This window comes from Neodiprion virginianus, chromosome 2 (genome assembly GCF_021901495.1).
Source record: "Neodiprion virginianus isolate iyNeoVirg1 chromosome 2, iyNeoVirg1.1, whole genome shotgun sequence".
NCBI classification, from domain to species: Eukaryota; Metazoa; Arthropoda; class Insecta; order Hymenoptera; family Diprionidae; genus Neodiprion; species Neodiprion virginianus.
This window is the reverse complement of record NC_060878.1, coordinates 10848448-10866904: the sequence shown is the minus strand read 5'-3', so window position 1 is coordinate 10866904 and position 18457 is coordinate 10848448. Positions and strand designations below refer to the sequence as shown.

Below are 18457 nucleotides of genomic sequence, written 5' to 3'. Positions count from 1 at the left end.
AGAACAGATACTTCAAAGATTAAGTTCCGGTTTTCCTTGAGTTTCACTCTTCCAACCCTGATTTCAATACATTCTTTTTTATTGGATACATTTTTTCTTCAGGGGACTGTAATAACGCCTTACGAATGGAACATGATTTTGCTATTAACCGTGAAGAGCGCAGAAGTAAGCATGTAAAAAAAAAATTCTAAAAGATCACATCATCTTCGATGGTAAATTTCACTGTACTTTCGCTGTGACGCCAGTCTCTCGGCTATGTCCGATGCCCGGAAGTCTCGCCGATCTTAATCGGGTCCTATCGGGTCATACAATATATCGACTTCCACGCGATCTATCCTAGAAAGAAAGTCTATATAAGCGGCGGTGGTTCGATGTAGGGAAAAGAAAAATAAAGATTCGATCACCTTTCTCCCGCGTGGATCAAGTTCGAAGACCTCGAGCTGCGGCCCAGTGACATCGTCACGAATAGGTTCATCCTTGCTGGATGTGTGTCAACCGCTGTATGTGTTCCACGGAACGGCCTCTTAAGGAACGACAAGCCGGACCGTCTGAATCAAAAGTTAGGATATGAGAAAAATCGGTTTTTAAATTCTTCACAAATGCCATCTGCGTCACCGACGGTGAACACCGGTGAACAGAAGGGAAGTCAACATGGGTGAGAGAAGATTTGAAGAACAGAAGCTGTGATGTTAAAAATTCGAGAATGGTATATTGGGTTACAAGTGCAGAAAGTGGGTCATTTCCGAGGAGTGTGAAGTTTGCAGAATTAGCCAAGGCGAGCGATGTAAACGCACACGTTATTTTAACCAGCACCTGTGAATATAAGCTTGGTTCGAGAAGCAAGCGAATGTATTATAGTATCATAATTTTAAAAAAGTAGTCAAGGGCAAACAAGACGCCCGGAGGCACAGGCCTGGCCTCGTGAAACATAACCTAAACGCGCAAACTTCAGATTGAATTTAGTCGAATGACGTCATCGGCAGTGTGTAAAGTCCGTGCGCAAAATTGAATCATTGAAAAGTACGCATGCGCAAACAAAGTACTAGTGCGTAAAATTAAGAATTTTTACCGTACCGTTGAGAAATAGGGCACTTTGCACACGCGTCACAGTCTTCAAAAATCTAACTTTCCAAGCATGTCTTTGAAGAGATGTTTTACAATTATGAGGTCGAAGATTCTTGAATTCTGGTGTGTTTGATCCGATTGTTATGTTTTTGGGTCCACATTACCTATTCATCCTCAACAGGATGTATTTATCAGGCCTTCCTCTTTTATCGACAGATTCGGAACATCGTACTAACACTTCCTGTAAAATGATAGCGTTTATCATTGAATTTGCTTGTATGAGATTACTGAGAAGAGTTTGGAAAAGTGTGGGAACAGCCATAACCTCGAACCGAGTGAACATCAGCTGCCAGGGTATTAATTGCGTTTTCATCGATTTTGCAAACTTTCCTTAATCACTACACAAGGACATTTTATAACTCGATCAAACAGTGCGAAACATGATTCACTCGCTCGGTCGGTAATCAGACGTCCCCTTAATCATACTCCGAAAACAACCGACTCGAATCTTTAGTTTTATCCCAGAATATTTCGAATCGAATTTTGTCCAAATTAGTGCAGATAGATGATAATAATAATTTCGTCTGAAATTTCTAAAACTAAAAATCGACGTATCTCACAGGTATACAGACTTAAAACTCAATTCTCGATAAACTCAATATTTCTTTTACATGTAATCGCAAGTCGACACATGATTAACGAGGTTTTATTCTCGCGTGTTTCGAATATTGATGAAAAAAACTTTCTCCAATCTGACCCCGAATTTCCCTGAACGGTCTTTTTTTACGAACGTAATAAAAAGGAAATATTTTATAATCGTCACACTTTGAAAATGATCAATCATACTCTTGACCGGTTTTTGTTGAACCGGAATAAGAATCGTAAGTCTTGATACTTGATCTTGAGAATGAGATACGTAAATGATCCCTAATTGCCGGTCAAGCATTAAAAGTTGTTAACGCAGATGCATCGGCTCGGAATCATTTAGTAGAATAAATAAACAAATTGATGTTCGCGCAAAGGGCGTCTGCGTCGCCAATTGTTAAATTACATTTGATTGGACTTGAGTGGCGACTGCAGTGCATCGAAATGCATCGCCGCCATTTTTGTTGAACACTATCAAGGAGCGAGAGACGTCGATACGACTCTAATTAGCTCAGTTGTATTGTGAATAAAGGGATGTGAGTGAACGACCTTTGCATCTTCAATAAAATATTTCATCACTTTCTACGAGGAATTAATTGCCGTGATACGTGTGTAGACAGAATCTCTTCGGCTTATCGTCTGCACGTTCAATAATGCAACACTTTATTGTGCCAACCAAACGGGCTTGGAATGAGGATTAATACGCCTAATGATAAGAACCGTTATAACAACAATTACAACGAGTTCGGTTCGGTTACGTCACAAATTTTTTTTATTTATTACGTTATTTTAACGTTGTTCGAAAGTTCTTCAAAATTAGTTATCACAGAATTTATCTGGCTAAAAATTTTCTTTTCAATTCATACCGCCATGTTGCAGATTGTTGCAGCTATGTATGGACAAAAATATTTCAAGAATTTCAACTAAACTAAACTTCGTAGTCTTCGTAAAAGTTAACTAAATAGTTAATTGATTTATCCTGGGAAAAATGATGCTTTTTTTTTTTTTTGGCTCCTATCATTTATAATAACATTTTAAACGCTACATCTGGAATTACAAATTATTAAAAGTAGCTTTAAACGTGTTTTAAATGCGTGTCATTTTCGTGATGTCATTATTGAGTTATTTAAAATGCTAAAGCGTCAATATTTAGATTTTGTAGGTTACAATAATAACGTCAAAATCATGTATATTGCATATTTGTCATATAACAATGTTATAAATATACATAATTAGTTTTTACAAAATGAGTTATTGTTTAAACAGATCAAAAAAAAAAAATCATCTCCGCAATAAACTTACATTTAATTTTGAGCACCCGGTTTTTGTCAGACTATAATTTCTAAGCTCAAATTTATCGTCGTACCATAAATATATAATAATTATACAGTAAAATCGACATGTTTTACGAGAGCTCAGGAGACTCTGGCTTATTGTTAGAATCAAATGTTATTGTAAATTTTTCCGAGGCTTTAACTACCGGAGTAAAAAATAATCGCAAAATCAAGATACCTTTTAATTCTTTATACCGTATCATCAAACGTTCACGATTATAGTCATTCACTGTATTTTATAGTTGGTATAATAATAATATACCTGCACGGAGCGGTGATAAGTAATTATTATTATTATTAGACATTTAGAAATAAAAATTACAGACACAATTTCTAATTAAGTCGACGATAAAATTGATTACATTTTAATCGCAGAATACACGTACGTAATTTTTGATTAGAGAAAAATAATTGTAAAGATCGCATTTGGATTTTGCAATTAGAAATTATATTTTGTATGCTAATTTTTTTCCCGTTACAATATACAAGTCTCAATTTGTAATTTGCGCACCTGCTATTACAAATTGCAAAAATTTACCAGATTATGATTATCAACTCCGAGAAGATGACGTCAATTTCTCTTCCGTCGGTATTGCAGGAAGAAACTTTTTTTTTCTTCCTATTTAATCTACTCGCTAAATTCGATCGCACTGATAGCTAGTCCAAGTTTTCAATATTTTCAACGGTTAAACCAGACAAACAGGTTTCATCGAGCGCGTCTAGGCGAGAAAATAATCGGCAGACAGAACGCGTCGCAGCTTGTATAAAGTTTCGTAATTCACAATTAGCAGTCGGGAATTCTCGACGCGTTTTCACTGAATCATCTATGACTCCAAACGTCTGGGGAACTCGGATAGATTTATCTACACGAAGAGACGCTGGATTAGCATTAACGAATTTCTTGTTTGTTAGGTTTCCTTTCTTTCTTTTTTTTTTTTTTTTCTCTCGTCAACATCTACACGGTGTCAATAACCCATTCAAACGAGCATAACAATAATTCTACAAAGACGCGTGACTGATGAATTCTATTTAAACGCACTTCGAATTATTTTGTATGAAACTGATCATTGATCGGAACTGAATATTAATGCTGATGAATTTTGCATAGAAAATTGAACGGACTCGTCGGTAGAACTGATCGGTTTTTTGTTTTATCGTCTTACGTATTGGAATTTGAATTACGAGTTTGAATTAATAAACGACGCTAAAAAATTAACGATATGAGCTTTCTAATCTAATGATAAAAAGGTAATTCTTGAAATAATCTTGAACTTCACAAATCGTGATCTAATCTAATCTATATTTGTAATTTGTAAACAATTTTACTCTCGGTAACAAACTAATGTTTCAATAATCTTGTAATTGCATTTTAATTATTTAATTGTAAACTCGTCCAACACCGATCTAAATATTTACAAGCTTGAAAACTCTCGAATCATTTATGATTTCCTTGAAAACTTGTCAAACATTTTACTATCTTAATTAACGATCTTTATTATCACAGATATTACACAGCATCCTACCGTAATAATTTTCAAATTTAACGGTGAAAACTTTACTGCCGACTAAAAAAACAAAGACAAACAAAAAAAAAAAACAAATCACAACTCGTTACAAGTATATTCAATCCGTTAACCGTAGTGATATGAACTGGGTCTTGTCTTGATTTCTAATTAACTGTCGACGCGCACCTTGAACACGCAGCTCTGTGTTTATTATATTTATACCGGCATAAAATCCAACTTCAGCCTCCAGTCATGGATAACAAATGGAACCGGAAGCCAAGACGCATGTCTCGGCGGAGTGGCGCCAAACGCTTCAGCACTGCTGCAAATCCAACGGATGCGGCGGTTCTCCGTTAATGCTGCATAATTTGTCCCGCACTTATGAATAACGATTAAACAACACCGTTCAATATTTGTTCAATCGCTCTATCCGGCTAATTATTTTCTCATCACGCGTGCATGAAAAGTAGAACTTTGCGTAGCAGCTTAGCGTGATGAAAGTCGCCAACTTCATCTCGGTATTTTAAAGATAGACTTGCGCATGCGCAGTCCACGATTGCTCCGCCTTTTGTCCCTAGGGAGATCGCGTTTGTTTCTAGGGAGAAAAAATTGACTACTCGCGTTCAGCAAAACTGCCGTACAAAGCCCACCAATTTTTACGGACTTGTTATAAAAAATTTTGCGGTTGAATCGCAACTCGCGTGATTGCCGTCGTTGCTTTGTTCAGGCGCAAACTTCACACTTGTCGCAATTGCCAACTTTCGTTACACAATATATTATTGCACGTCGAAATCATTCCCGACGCAATTCCAATAGATGCTTAATACTCCTCGTCTCTTTTGATTGTTTAGTCCTTTTTTTTCCGTGAGACAAAAATTTGAGGAAATTTGAAATGAACCGAATCGTTGACTCGATTTTTCAAATTAGCCAAAACTCCGAACGATTATTTTTTCATTTGTAATTTTTCATTTATTTTCTTGTTCCGCTGAACTTGTTTGTTATGAACTGCGTGACGTAAATATAAGTCATGTATAAATTATAAAAATTCCATTTCAATGAACTTGGTAAAATTAATCTTTTTAAAATGCGTTTTTCTTTTGTTTCAGTCGATTCGAGTAAACCATTATTATCATTTAGATTTGACGTAGCAAATCGATGATGGAATAATTTGATACTCGAAAGCCCGTTTAACAATTTGAAAATTCATGAAATTCTAGCTGAAGTTAAACTTCAAATCGTAATTTCATTTTTTTTTTTATTTTTTTTTTTTCCTTGATCTTCTCTTCGCTCAATCTTTGCCATTTGTTTATAACGTACAAATATTTACATCGCGTATTCTACGAATCAGTTCATTCAAGTTTACATCGAAGGCGTGAAAATAAAAGAATCGCCGGATTAATCTTCAAACTTTTCAACAACGATCAAAAATATGACCGAACTCAATCTCCAACAGCTTTCGAAGACGTCGTCTGTATAAATATACTTCGTCACATCACGGGGTTCATTTAACGTTAATCGTTATTTGTGGTGGCTAAGGCCGCAAGAAATTCCGAGAATGTCGTATCTTGTATAAATATATTTGAGCCTCGAAATCCACCCTCTGACAATATTTTTTATCTTCGAGGATTGCAGTGTTTAGATTTTCTTCTTCTTTTTTTCTTCCACTCTACTTTCTTTTCTTTGCCTATTGATCGTGATTGTAGAACCAGAGATATTCTTATTTTGTTGATGAATCGATTATTTTTGAAACTGTATTTTGAAAAAATATTCATAATGGATATTATTTATAAGTTATTTTCTTACGAATAATCTACATCGAAAATATTGAAAAATTTGACAATCTTTTATTAGTTGATTTAATCATTTTTTTTTCTTTGTATTGTCAACAACAGAAAAAATCACACATTTCTTCAATTTCTTCAATGATTAATTCCTTTTTTCCGTAAAATAATACAAGATTGCTCTATCATCAAACGAGATCTCGCATGTTTTGTATTTTCAGGTTTTCCCTAAAATACTGTAAAAAATTCAATTGACTTGGTATATACGGTATTTAAATAATTCAGAAAAAAAATAACAAAAAAATAGTGATGTCAAAATTATAAAATATTCTCTTAGGAATATAACCAATTAGTGTGAATGATTTCATCCTGAATTTTGATCCAAAATATGACGTTCCGTATTCGAAATGTAAAAAAATTCCGAAACATTCTTTGGCTCCCGATTCTTTAAAATCAACATAAGATTACTGTGAAATATTTTGTTACTTCGCAGTTTGTGAGTAATGATTTCAAGCGAGAAATGAAAATTGGAAGAAACAAAAGAACGAAATATAAAAACCGAGGTTGATGAAATTATTCTTCCACAGCTTACGCAGCAATAATGATTTGTGTAACGTTAGCATGTTTTCCGTACACAAAGTACCCGTTTCCATGACATTGGATCAGTGAGTCTACGAATGCGCGTGCGCGGAGTAACCTAGAAGTTAAAATTAGTATTTTCCGTACCGTGCGCATGCGCTGTCGCAAACAAAACTGACATTACGCGACCCTAACCTCAATTTCGTGCTTCGCGAAAAAAAGGGTAAAATTCAAATTGCAAATTGATCAATCAAAGGGCAAATTGCAAACTTACACTCGGACCGAACAAACCGATTTTGCCTCCTGGTTACACAACATATACTATTGTGCGCGATAAAGCGAGAAATGCATGAAACGAAGTAAAGTTGTCTCTTTGTGTCGGTGCCTGATACTTATGATCCATAAGCTTAGTCACGTGTAAAAGAGGCATAAGCAATTAGGTTCAAAGATCGTTTACTGCTGAGAACCGGCACTAATGCATAGCTTCTGTCCTATTGGGGCAGATGGGCAGATGGACAGCGGGAAGCGAGGTTTACAGGCGTCCATTGCCCCTCGCCTAAATGAATTACTTTGTTTCAAGGTGATTGAAATGGTCGGAGTAAACTGTCAAAGAAATGACTCATCTTCGAGTACGTGAAAGTTGGAATGCCGTTCGACTTCATGCGCACGAATATTCCGAGTCCGATTCTTTGGCTAAAATTTTCACCAATTTATTCCGCATTGTCGTGATACGAGTAACTGTATCTGAAAAACGTTGCCAACGATTGGGAATTTTATGAACATGTCGCGAGTTCTAGGAAGAAAATTAATCCGAGTTGAATTGTGAAAAATTTTTGAAAAATCTAATTCCAGTCTCGTTGAAAATATTTTTCTTCAGCTGCTGAATTTTCGATGAATTTAATTTAAAGTGTTTCCTTCGAATTTTCTCTCAGAACTTCATCTCAAACTCGAAGTCTTCTCGCGCTTTTTTTTTTATACGAAACAAAGTTCTAAAAATATAACTTTGACTTTTCTTCTAAAAATTTCTCCGTGAGTTGGTCAGAAATAGTCGGAATTTTAACAACTCGGGAGTTATTTAGTTTTTAATAGGAAAATGAGATCTTCGTACGGTTTCTTATGCGTATAGATAATTGAATTAATTAGTACTGTAAAGCTTCTCTTCGTGTTCAATAATTCAAATATATAACACATACATATGTATATAATGGTGACGAGCTGAATAACCCGCAAAACTAATGTTCAACTGTATTTTTTATTAACACAGAATATATGAAAAGAAAAATACAACTACAAACAAAAGAGAAAAAAGAAAAAATTACAAGTATAAGAAATTAAAACGAAAAAGAAAAATAAATAATACGTATATTGGCCAGATTTCCTGCCAGTTACAAGATTGTCTATGAATGAGTGAACTGCTCATACCTCGTGTATGATATACATTATATTGTACGTCGACTTTCTCTGGCCTGATGAGCTAAAAGTGATCAAGACATATACAGGGCATTCTATGTAAATTCCTCAACCAGTTTTTTACCCGAATTATCCTCAATTGGATTTACAGTAACGGGTCAAAGCAGTTCGGCAGATTGGCTTGAAAAAATTTCAGGTTTGCATAAAAAATTTTTGCACACCTTGTGAAAATTAGAAGTTAATCTGAATCCGTAACTTCTTTTCATACATGTAGTTACAGTTGAAAGAATTCAATATTTTTATTTATTTATTTATTTTTTTTGTTATTATTGATCCAACAAATTGAATATACTTTTCTCTGATCGTTTCAAATTTCTTCCTATGACAGAATAATACACCGTTTTCCTTCGTCGTATTTTTCAGCAGTTGGAAAAAGTATTCGTTCGTCCTGTGAAAATGCACTTTTGATCGTTACGAAAATTTTCAACAAACTTCGAGGTAAATTTGAAGGTCAACGTACGGTTTCTCGGCAAAACTATACATAAAAGTAGACAAGAGAATAGATTATTTTCCTCAATTTGAACCGGGAACGCCTGCTATGGATAATCGAAGAATTCTAGAATTTTTCTCGGAATTTTTGAAACTTGTACATAACATAATAATTAACGAACGTCGTAATGAAATGATATAATGATTTTTCAAACGTCCAAAATTTTCGGAATACAGTTAAAAAAAAAAAAAAAAAATGGTTTTTAATATCGGTTACACCCTAGAACAGAAAAAAAATGAAAATCTCAAGATTTCTTATCATCCGTAAAAATTTCAACGAATGTTTGTAACGTTGATGTCAAAACATTGCGACGTTGGCACGGAATTGCCCATACATACGGTGTGGGTCGTGAGTTATATCGCCTGCAGAGGTTTGTTCAGATGCTGTTTTACGCCGAGCTCGGCGTCGCTTCGTCACGTGTTGCGTCTGTAAGCTGAACGGCTAATATGAGTAATAACTTGGTTGTCTCCTCGAGTTTCTGTGTATAATACTTTGGGGCTCAACTTTATTACAGTTTCTTCACAAGTCGTTAGCCCCGTCGTGGGGTGCCGGGGTGTTGGCAACACTGATACCCCACCGCTGGATTCAGGAGAACGCCATCTGTATGAGAAAAACTTTTTTCTTTTTTATCGTACTCGTGAAAAAAGCTCACTTCGTTCTGCTCCTCGTGTATTTTTAAGCTTTTACATGCTGAAGGGTGATCGATATGAATTATTTTTTTTTTGTTTTTCGGTAATTAGGTTCTTCTTGTTTGATTTAGTCGCGTTTTCAAAAACCTCCCCTGCGATGTAATAAAGAAAATCTCCGCGAGAATTAAGATATCGTTGTAAAGTTGACGAAAAAAAATTATCAGAATGGGTGGAAAATTTTTTCCGAAGAACTGAGAAACCGATTGATAGGTTAAGATTTTAAGTTTATAAAAAATCCCGACACTTCTTTTTTTTTTTTTAGATCGACTTTTTACCGTAGTCTAAATTTGTTTTGATACAACTGCGATTGCTATTTCATATCCAATGTTCGGAATGTTTTTTTTTTGCAACATCTGTTTAAATAAATTTTTTCCCTTTATCAGTTCGGTGCCCTCGCAGTTTTTGAATCCTTGATAAATTTTTCATTGATTCGAAGTTCCTTTAGCCTTCTTTGCAGACTAGAATTAACCAAAATCAAATTTCTCACAATACTGGAATTTTTTACTACGGCTCATACTTTTTCGTGCAACTCACGGTGTCGAAAAAAAAAAAAAGGTTTTCGTTTCCAAAAACCTGTCGCGACATTGCAATAAGTATGCTTTTTGAACTTGATGAAATTGAAATTTAAAGAGACCATGTTTTATCAACGATTGATCAGACTTTAAAAAACAATCTGCTTCATCGAAGTGTTTACACTAGAAATATATATATAACAAGCAATAATAATGATCGACTTATCGGCACACTGAAAGAAATTTTTATTTCCGGTTACCGCTCAGTCCTTAACTATTTTCATTTTTTACCTTTATTTTTAAACTTCAGAAACCGATTTTGCGTTGCAATAACCAAAAAAGGATCCGCAATAGCGCAAAATGGTTTTTCGTAATTCCAACAATATTCAAACAGTGTTTTTTTTTTTTTTTAACAATACCTGCTTTACTGAATTTTTCCAGTTACTGTAACAAATGAAATTTTTCTCAGTGCACAAATTAATGATTTAATAGTTTCTTCTTTCACCGTAGGAAGTCTTAATCTTATGGAAATCTAAAAAGCACTTCGGTGGCTTACGGATCGATGAACGATGGTGCTTGGGCAGAAAATACGGGCTGCGTAAGCACCATCCCGCATTCCTTTCGAGCAGACACCATGCTCTCCGGCACATAATGCGGTCCATTGTTTTCGAATACGAACCACGTGTTCGCATGTATGCCAGACCAGACGTTAAACTCAAAAATGACATTCCTAAATAGACTCCTTTGGTTAGTCGGTCCTTACCGACCGAGTAAACGTCACTTCTTGTTAGTTTATCCGTAAGCGTGACGAAAGAAACTATTTCTTGACATGAAAAAAAAAAAAAGTAGCAACTTTTCATCAAATCTCCTACGAATTTTGCAAACAAGTGGTTTTTGGTTTCGCAAAATCGTGATGCGAACTTGGTCGAAATGCGAAAAATCCATATACAGGAAAAAAAAAAAAACAAACAAACAAACTTCAATCAATTTTTTTGTCTCCAATTTTTTCACCTACGGTTCTTCTTCTTTCTTTCTTTTTTTTTTTTCAACCTACGTTTACTCGAAAATAGAGCATCGTTTTTCAAACGTTTGACTTAAAAGATATGAAATAATTTTTGTAATGTCTTTTGAAAAACTGCGTCGGTTTAAAAAAAAAAAAAAAATGAAGTCAATGGTCGAGCGTATGTTGTCCATGACTGTCGGTGACGTCACGACTCGTCGTTCCTAAACGATGAGTCGGAACGTTCACAATTTCTCCGTTGCATTCGAGTACTTTTTTACTCACCAATCCGGAATATTCCGGCTCCGTAGTCCATTCGACGCCTCCTCCTTTCCATAACGTGCTTTCTTTTCTCGTGGCTGGAAGCCAGTCATTGACACAGGCATACTTATGTCAAAGCTATTAATTAAAAAGAGAAGATGTAAAAAAAAAAAACATGTTACGGTTATTGAATGTTCCACTTAAAATATATCTTCATTCCCATCGAGACACTTTCAAATAAGCACGACTCGTGCCTCTTTGTACAGTGAATTCGAAGGTTCGAAGACATTTTTAACTTCTCAATGTAACAATAAATTTTACCAGAAATCCGTAGAAATGTTGGGAAATTCTTTACGAAGTTTCAGGCAATTTTATTGAACAAAGTCTCTGCGTGATTTCGTAGATTTACAAATTTAAAGTCGGTAAGAATTTTATGAAAAGAAAATCAACACAGATATTTCGTATTTTAATACAGTTGGTAAAAAAATTCTGTATTATTTCTAGGAAAGTTTCAATCGTTCTGTTTACGTCTGAAAATTGTCGAAAAAATTGTTGATAAAAATCATTGTGGAAAGTATTCGCATCCTTTTGTAGTATTGAAAATCAAAAAAGTTCGAATTCACATCTTTCTGACTGTTTATCCTTAGGTTAGGTTCATAGCCTCTTCTGAAAATCTAGAATGCATTTCTGAACGAATAATTCGAAATATTGAAAAAAAAAAAAAAAAAACAGATGAAACGAATTCTTTTAACACTCAGTTCAAAAATTCTGGACATATTTGTGAAATAATATATTCAATGAAACAAGACGTTTTTTTTCTAAAATATAAATATATAATAGCCAGAAATTGATCTAATTTGTCAGAAATTTTGATTAAATTGTTTAAAAAAAAAAAAAATGTCAATCGCGTCGCTGCTGCGGTTGTAGTTTATTCCTGTACAAACGGTTAGTCATCTGTCGAGAAGATATAAGAGCGATATCAGCCGTAATCGGAGCGAAGTACCGAGAAAACGACGAGTCGAAGTCACGCACGTTGATGATATAAGCCGAAGGCGTGTAATTGAATGGTATAAGAGCGATGCATCTAGGTAGGCGCTATTATACGGAGTCTAATATAGATCTGAAATCCTTTTGCGGAAAATATGTCACTGCCGTTTAGTCTCGTTGATGCAATCGCAAATTGCATTCCGTTCGCTCCTTATTTACAGATCAGAACTGAAAACTGCCACTCGTCGCGATTTTAATTAATCGACGTGTGCGGATCGAGCTTTAAGGCGCTATATTTCAGCCTCGAAATCGATACGAAAGAAAAAGTATCGATATCGATATGCTGAATGTTGAAAAGTTCGTTTCAAAGTTTGCAAAATTTTTACTCGATGAGAGAGTAAGAAAAAACTTGCGGTATCGAAATTTTAACGGTGATTCATCCGTACGATACGGTTAAAAAATAAAAAACGGAAGTTTGTTGACCGTAAGTGAATTAATTAGGTTCTCTTGAGCTGTTTTGGAAAACTTCTTTTCCTCGGTAGCGATGAAAATTAGAAACCGTATAAATTTTTAGTCCAATAGTGGAGTGATTGATAATCTGACAGCGGTTAAATTACATCGAGCACATTTTATCAAGGCCGATTTCGGTTGATAATAGCTCGTTTCAAAGCTAACTGAAAATTCAACTTCGGATCTTTTTCAAACTTTACATATTCTGCTGAGTCGTAAAAATTTCTACTCGCGAAAAAATTTCCCGCTTCTCGCAGAATCTCCTATACATATGCAAATACTCGCACTCCGTGCGCTGATTGCGAAAACTGCAACGAAAATAAACCGGTCCATGATTATCTGGCGGGACACATAACGCGACGTAAAACTGGATTCAAAGTCGTTGAAAAAATATCGGCGTGGCTAATGATTCTTACCGTTAAAATCATGTTGTAATTAATTCGATACAAAGGTGCGATAACCTTGCGTTGAACCTTGATTTATGGATAAAGTTGTTCATTCGACGTTTTTTACATTGTTTTTTCATGGATCTGTATGAAATTTTGCATGATTTGTTAACGTTGTTTGTATCGAATTGGGAATCGGTAAAAATCTTTCTCGCAAGTCGGTAATAATTTGTATTTTTTTTTTTTTTTTCTCATATTATTGCACGAAGCTCGTTAATGGAATATTTTTTCCCTTTTCTCGAACGAATTTAAAGATCGTATTGACAGAAATCATCAAGCGTTGTTAAGTTATCGACGTATCAATAGCTATGAAATTAATTTAGTTACAATTCAGCAGTTTTGAAATCGTTGAATATCATAAAATTTTTTAGATATCGATAAAAAGTAAAAAGAATAGTTGAATTTTGTCTTTACCTCGATACCGAATCCGCTGTAATTCAAGATTGTATAATCTAAGAATTCCATCAATCTCGTCCAACTTTCTCGCATCGAATGTTTGATTTCTAAGGATAAGTCTCCGTGTTTCCGGTGATCAATCCACACCGCCTTCCGGGCTTTGTTAATCTGTGGAGATAGGCAGAAACAATATTTACAGTCTGTGATAATCGAAATATCTCGACAAGGGCCGCGGATCTATAACAAAGAATATAAAGGCGTTCCTCGAAACATTTCGTTGAAAGTTATCAATATTCGTTAATTTCTATAGATTCTGTAAATAAATTAATCGTAATACCGTAGTCAGAAAAAAAAAAAAAACGAGACTCCGAGGTCGAATTTTTAGTTGAAATTGTCGGATTTCACGAAAGCTAAGGAATTTAATTTAAGTTGCGCGTCATTTCCTTGAATCTGATGAATTTTTTTTTTTCTCGGTCAGAGAATTCGCCATTTATGAAAATAAAACCTCTCTCGCTCTCCGCCGTCTAGACTTTTATCACTCGCTTTACTTTTCTCCCATCTTCGAACACTTTTCTCGACTTTTCCGACATTTCCGTGGCGCTGATGCGTCAGTGGATGAAATATCCATCTATCTCAGAAGCTCTCAGAGTGCAAGCATGCCAATATCTTCTCTGATTTAAAACTTCGGAGAGATTCCGCAGCCGATATTGAAAAACGTCCGGGCATCAGATTTAACCGCTCTCCGTGAACTCGACCTGCACTTTCTTCCGATTCAACCCATGGGATTTTTCCAAGTCCTGACAGTTTCTGGCCGCGATATTAAAAAGACTTTCTGGGAATTATTTCGAATTTTCAGTCGAATGTAACCAACGAATGGTTCAATCCGGATTTTATTGTCAAAATAAATTCTTCCAGTTGTCGTGTTTTTTCTATGTTAAATAAAATCGAAAGACAGAGGTGTAAATCGATCGAATTCGATTGATCTGAACTATTCGACAAATCCAGGTGACTAACTGTCGTTAATTAAGTACGAGTCAAAAGGACTGACGCAATTTCTCGATTAAAAATACTGAAAACAGTTCTAGACCGATGAGCCCTAACTGAAAATTACTTGTGTTTCAGATATCGAAGGGAGAAAAAGCGGAAGGATAAAAGTAAAATAAGCAAGAAATGGCGGAGGTGGCGTCAAAGAAGTCGATAAATGTAGTAAGTAGTAACAAAACGAGTGAAGCGTGCGGTGTTAGCTCTAACAACGGTTTGCTAGACTTAGAAACCTGCATAACACCCCGCAGTAACAACCAACTAATCACACTGTCGGAGGAAGAGTTAATCCTTGCGAACAACGGATGCGCTAAGAACGAGATCAGCGTGGACGACAAGAGCTTGCAGGAGCTTATAGAGAGCGAACTGGCCTTGAGAATATCGTCGACGACGGAAATGGTGGGAACCGGTGAGGACGCAGCGTTCGAGGCGACAGATTACATCGAAGGTGGTCAGCCGGAGATAACGAAGATAATCCTTGAGCCGAGGGCGAGTCCTCGGGACGTAAACTCGGAGTTCATAATCGCCGAGATGAATCATCACAACCTTACCGAGGCCGGGGTAGTCAGTGAAAACGGAAATTTCCCGCCGGACTTTGGGTTCGCGGAGGTGAGCGAAGCCCGAACGAACAAAGAAACCGCTGGAACGGATATCGGCCAATCGGTAAACGCCGAAGAAACGACTGTCGCAGACGTGACCGGACAGTCAAACGCCACAGTGACACAAGACAACCTCCACCAAGAGGTGGATGGAGATGATCACCGGGAACTCGACGTCGGGCAGTTGATTCCAACGATCGTGGATGAAGCTGAGAAAGAAGAACGAGCCGACTCGCAGAGGACCGAGGAATTCTGTCGCCTAAACACAGAGTCCAAGGACTCGTCCTCGAGGACCAACGAGCTACTCGACACTTGGTCGAATCCGGAATCGTCCGGGGACACGATGCAGATTGGTCAGTTCTCGGACAACTTCGACGAGAGTTTACCGCAGCTCGGATCAGACGCGGATTCCGTAGCGTCCCGGGATCAGAACGTCTCCGTTGATCTTCTCGCTTGTTATCCAGGAAACACGAGGACAGTCATGGATCCCGACTTGATCGTACCCGTTAAGGACTCTCAGACCGATTTGATAACGGAGGAAGTTTCGTCGGAGCAGGAAACCCTTCAGGAGGTTGGTGACGAGGTTGATACACTCGAGGATCCTGAAGAGGCGATGAGAAACGCGGTGAAGGCTGCCGCCGAAGAGCTGGTACAGGAGATAATATCGAAGTCGTCGGATCTGAACGTGGAGAGGTCCGAGTCCTTCGAGATATCGAGCACTCGTGATTTTCTGGAGTTCGAACGAAAGGTCCTGCGGGAAATGGAGGAGCACGAGACCCGGGATCACGGTCGGAATGTCGACGATCACGATGTCTTCGAAGGTAAGACGATGCCGGTTTTCACCGTCACAGAGGTCGTTCAGGATCTACCAACTAAGACGAATGACGCCACAGTCGAGGTTATCCAGGCGACGGAAAAGACCCCTTCGGACAATGAATCGCCCCGTGTTTTCACCGAGAGCAAATACGCTGAGAATTGCTTCAGCGAGGCTCCTGATCATGGTGAACAGGAATTCGAGTCCTGGACGACGGTCGAACAGGCGACTGAAGCCCCGAAACCGGAAGAGGGCGCTCAAGTCGATTCCGTTGGATCTAACCTCGCTCTCACTAACCTTCCAGACGGTTTGAACGCTCAGGTTGACCTTCGGCAGCTTGCTCCCTTAGCTACTCCTGATGACGAAATAAGCGATGTCTCTAACAAGTGTGATGTTCATGTAAGTGTCGTTGTTTTTATTTGTTAATACTAATTTCTCATCCCATATCACTTGTGGTTTTCTCATGTCGTTGTTTTCGTCTTTAAGGATCTAGGATTCCGATCCGTTGTTGAAATTCGTTATGTTAACGCAACTATCGATATTTAGAAATGAACACGGTGTTTTACTGATTTCGGATTCTATGTTTCGTTACTCAATTCAAACTCGCATCTTTGGATTATGTCACGTTTCATAGGGTCTCTGTAATATTGTTCCAGCGCAATTTCATGTCCTCGTGTAAATGTTGACTGAAAAAGTATGAAAAATTATCCGAAAAATAGTAGACAAAATTTTCAGGGAAATTAGTCGAAGGCTGGAGTTGTTTCGATGATCTTCGGTAATTTCTTCTGCAATTTTTTAAATTAACCAGGGTTGCAAATAATGCATTACGTTTTTGATTTCATTAGTGTCTTCGTTAAAACATTAAATTTAATGTTTTAATGGAAATCGTTTCCACTCAATTATTAAATTTAATGTTTTAATGGAAATTATTTCAACTACATCATTAAATTAAATGTTGTAATGGAAACTATTTCCATTATGAATTGAAAAAGTAATGGTTAATGCATTACTTTTTCATTAAAAAATTTGCAACCCTGAAATTAACCGAAACGAATCTCTTTGTTTCAATCCTCTTTGAATTCTGTATTTACTCCTAAAATTCAACGAATTCTCTGCACGTGTTTTCAATTTGTTCGCAAAATTTTCGTATTGAAAATTCCACACGAAATATCATTGTTTCAAATGTTGATTCGTGCCTATATTGTGTACAAAAATTGAGTTCTTTACGCAAATAAATTTTTTTGAAAAGTATTATTTTCCAAATATTGTGCGTTTGGTTGTGAAAAAAATGTAACTTCTCACATTTTTTTTTTTTTACGATCCATTTAGGAATATTTTTCTCCACGATCGTCGAAGCATTTTCAACAATCATGCTTATCGAATTTTCGGTACAATTTTTCTATGTTTTTTGACCAACAATTTTTATGCTCATCACAAACAGGTGTAGATATTAAGTATCTGTTCCAATGACGTGAAAATTAGTGCAAACGGACGAGCGAACGTCACAGTATCGACAACTTTCGAAACTTGGGCCATTTAAGGGAAAAGAAGTGAAAGAAAACAAGTTTTATAAAAATATATGCACTTTTTATAAGCTGAAATTTCACCTATGATCACGTATAATTTTTATAAACCAAATTTTCTTACAACGTTGTTTATAGTTTCAGCCAAGAATGATATTATCAATTCACTGTCATTGCTTTATAAAAATAACAAATTTTTCATTTTTCTGTTAGCGTTTTTGTCCTCGAATTTCCTCGCAGTCTTCCACAAAAGTGATACGTTCAACGTCTTTGCTAACGACGAGTGAAAACGGTCGTCAAATTACCGTATGTTTAAACAAGAATATGAAATTCGAAACGCGAATCCATTAGCGCTGCACAATAATATTGAACGGTCTTCGACGATTTCGTAAGCAATCGATTGACTCTATTCGCGATGTTAAAGCAATCTGGTGAATATACAGAGTATCGGTAATGCGAACCAACCGCCGTTGCTTTGAAATAGATACCAAAAAACGAAATCATCGACCAAACTTCCCTGTCCGATTTTGTTGCAATTATTTCAAGTAAGCATAAAAATTTCCAGACAATCGATACTGGATCATTTTATAACATTTTTGAGTTTTAATTCGGCCCTCGGCATTCATGAAACAAATCATTCACCCGATTTTTAAATATCATTCCGTCACTTACGCCCACGCATAGCGATTGTGAGATCTGGACAATTTTGGTCTGTGCTCGTTTCTCACTTTCTCCAACGATCCGACGCTGCAGGGCTGCAGCCTACACCGTTTGACAATCTAAACTTGATAAAAACGTACGTTTTCGAAT

At 36.5% G+C, this 18457-nt stretch overlaps 1 protein-coding gene across 19 annotated transcripts in view; it reads left to right on the top strand.

Moving 5' to 3' along the window:
- The window catches only part of LOC124297924 (probable GPI-anchored adhesin-like protein PGA55), a 122747-nt gene that overhangs the window by 54048 nt on the left and 50242 nt on the right, over positions 1-18457 (top strand). For 18 of the 19 annotated variants that reach the window (XM_046749344.1, XM_046749345.1, XM_046749342.1 and 15 more), the window contains exon 3: positions 14793-16523. In XM_046749344.1, the coding sequence (XP_046605300.1) occupies positions 14841-16523 (1683 nt within the window). In that variant the 5' untranslated portion in view covers positions 14793-14840. The remainder of the gene's footprint in view (positions 1-14792; positions 16524-18457) is intronic. The other variant, XM_046749338.1, reaches the window with a different exon arrangement.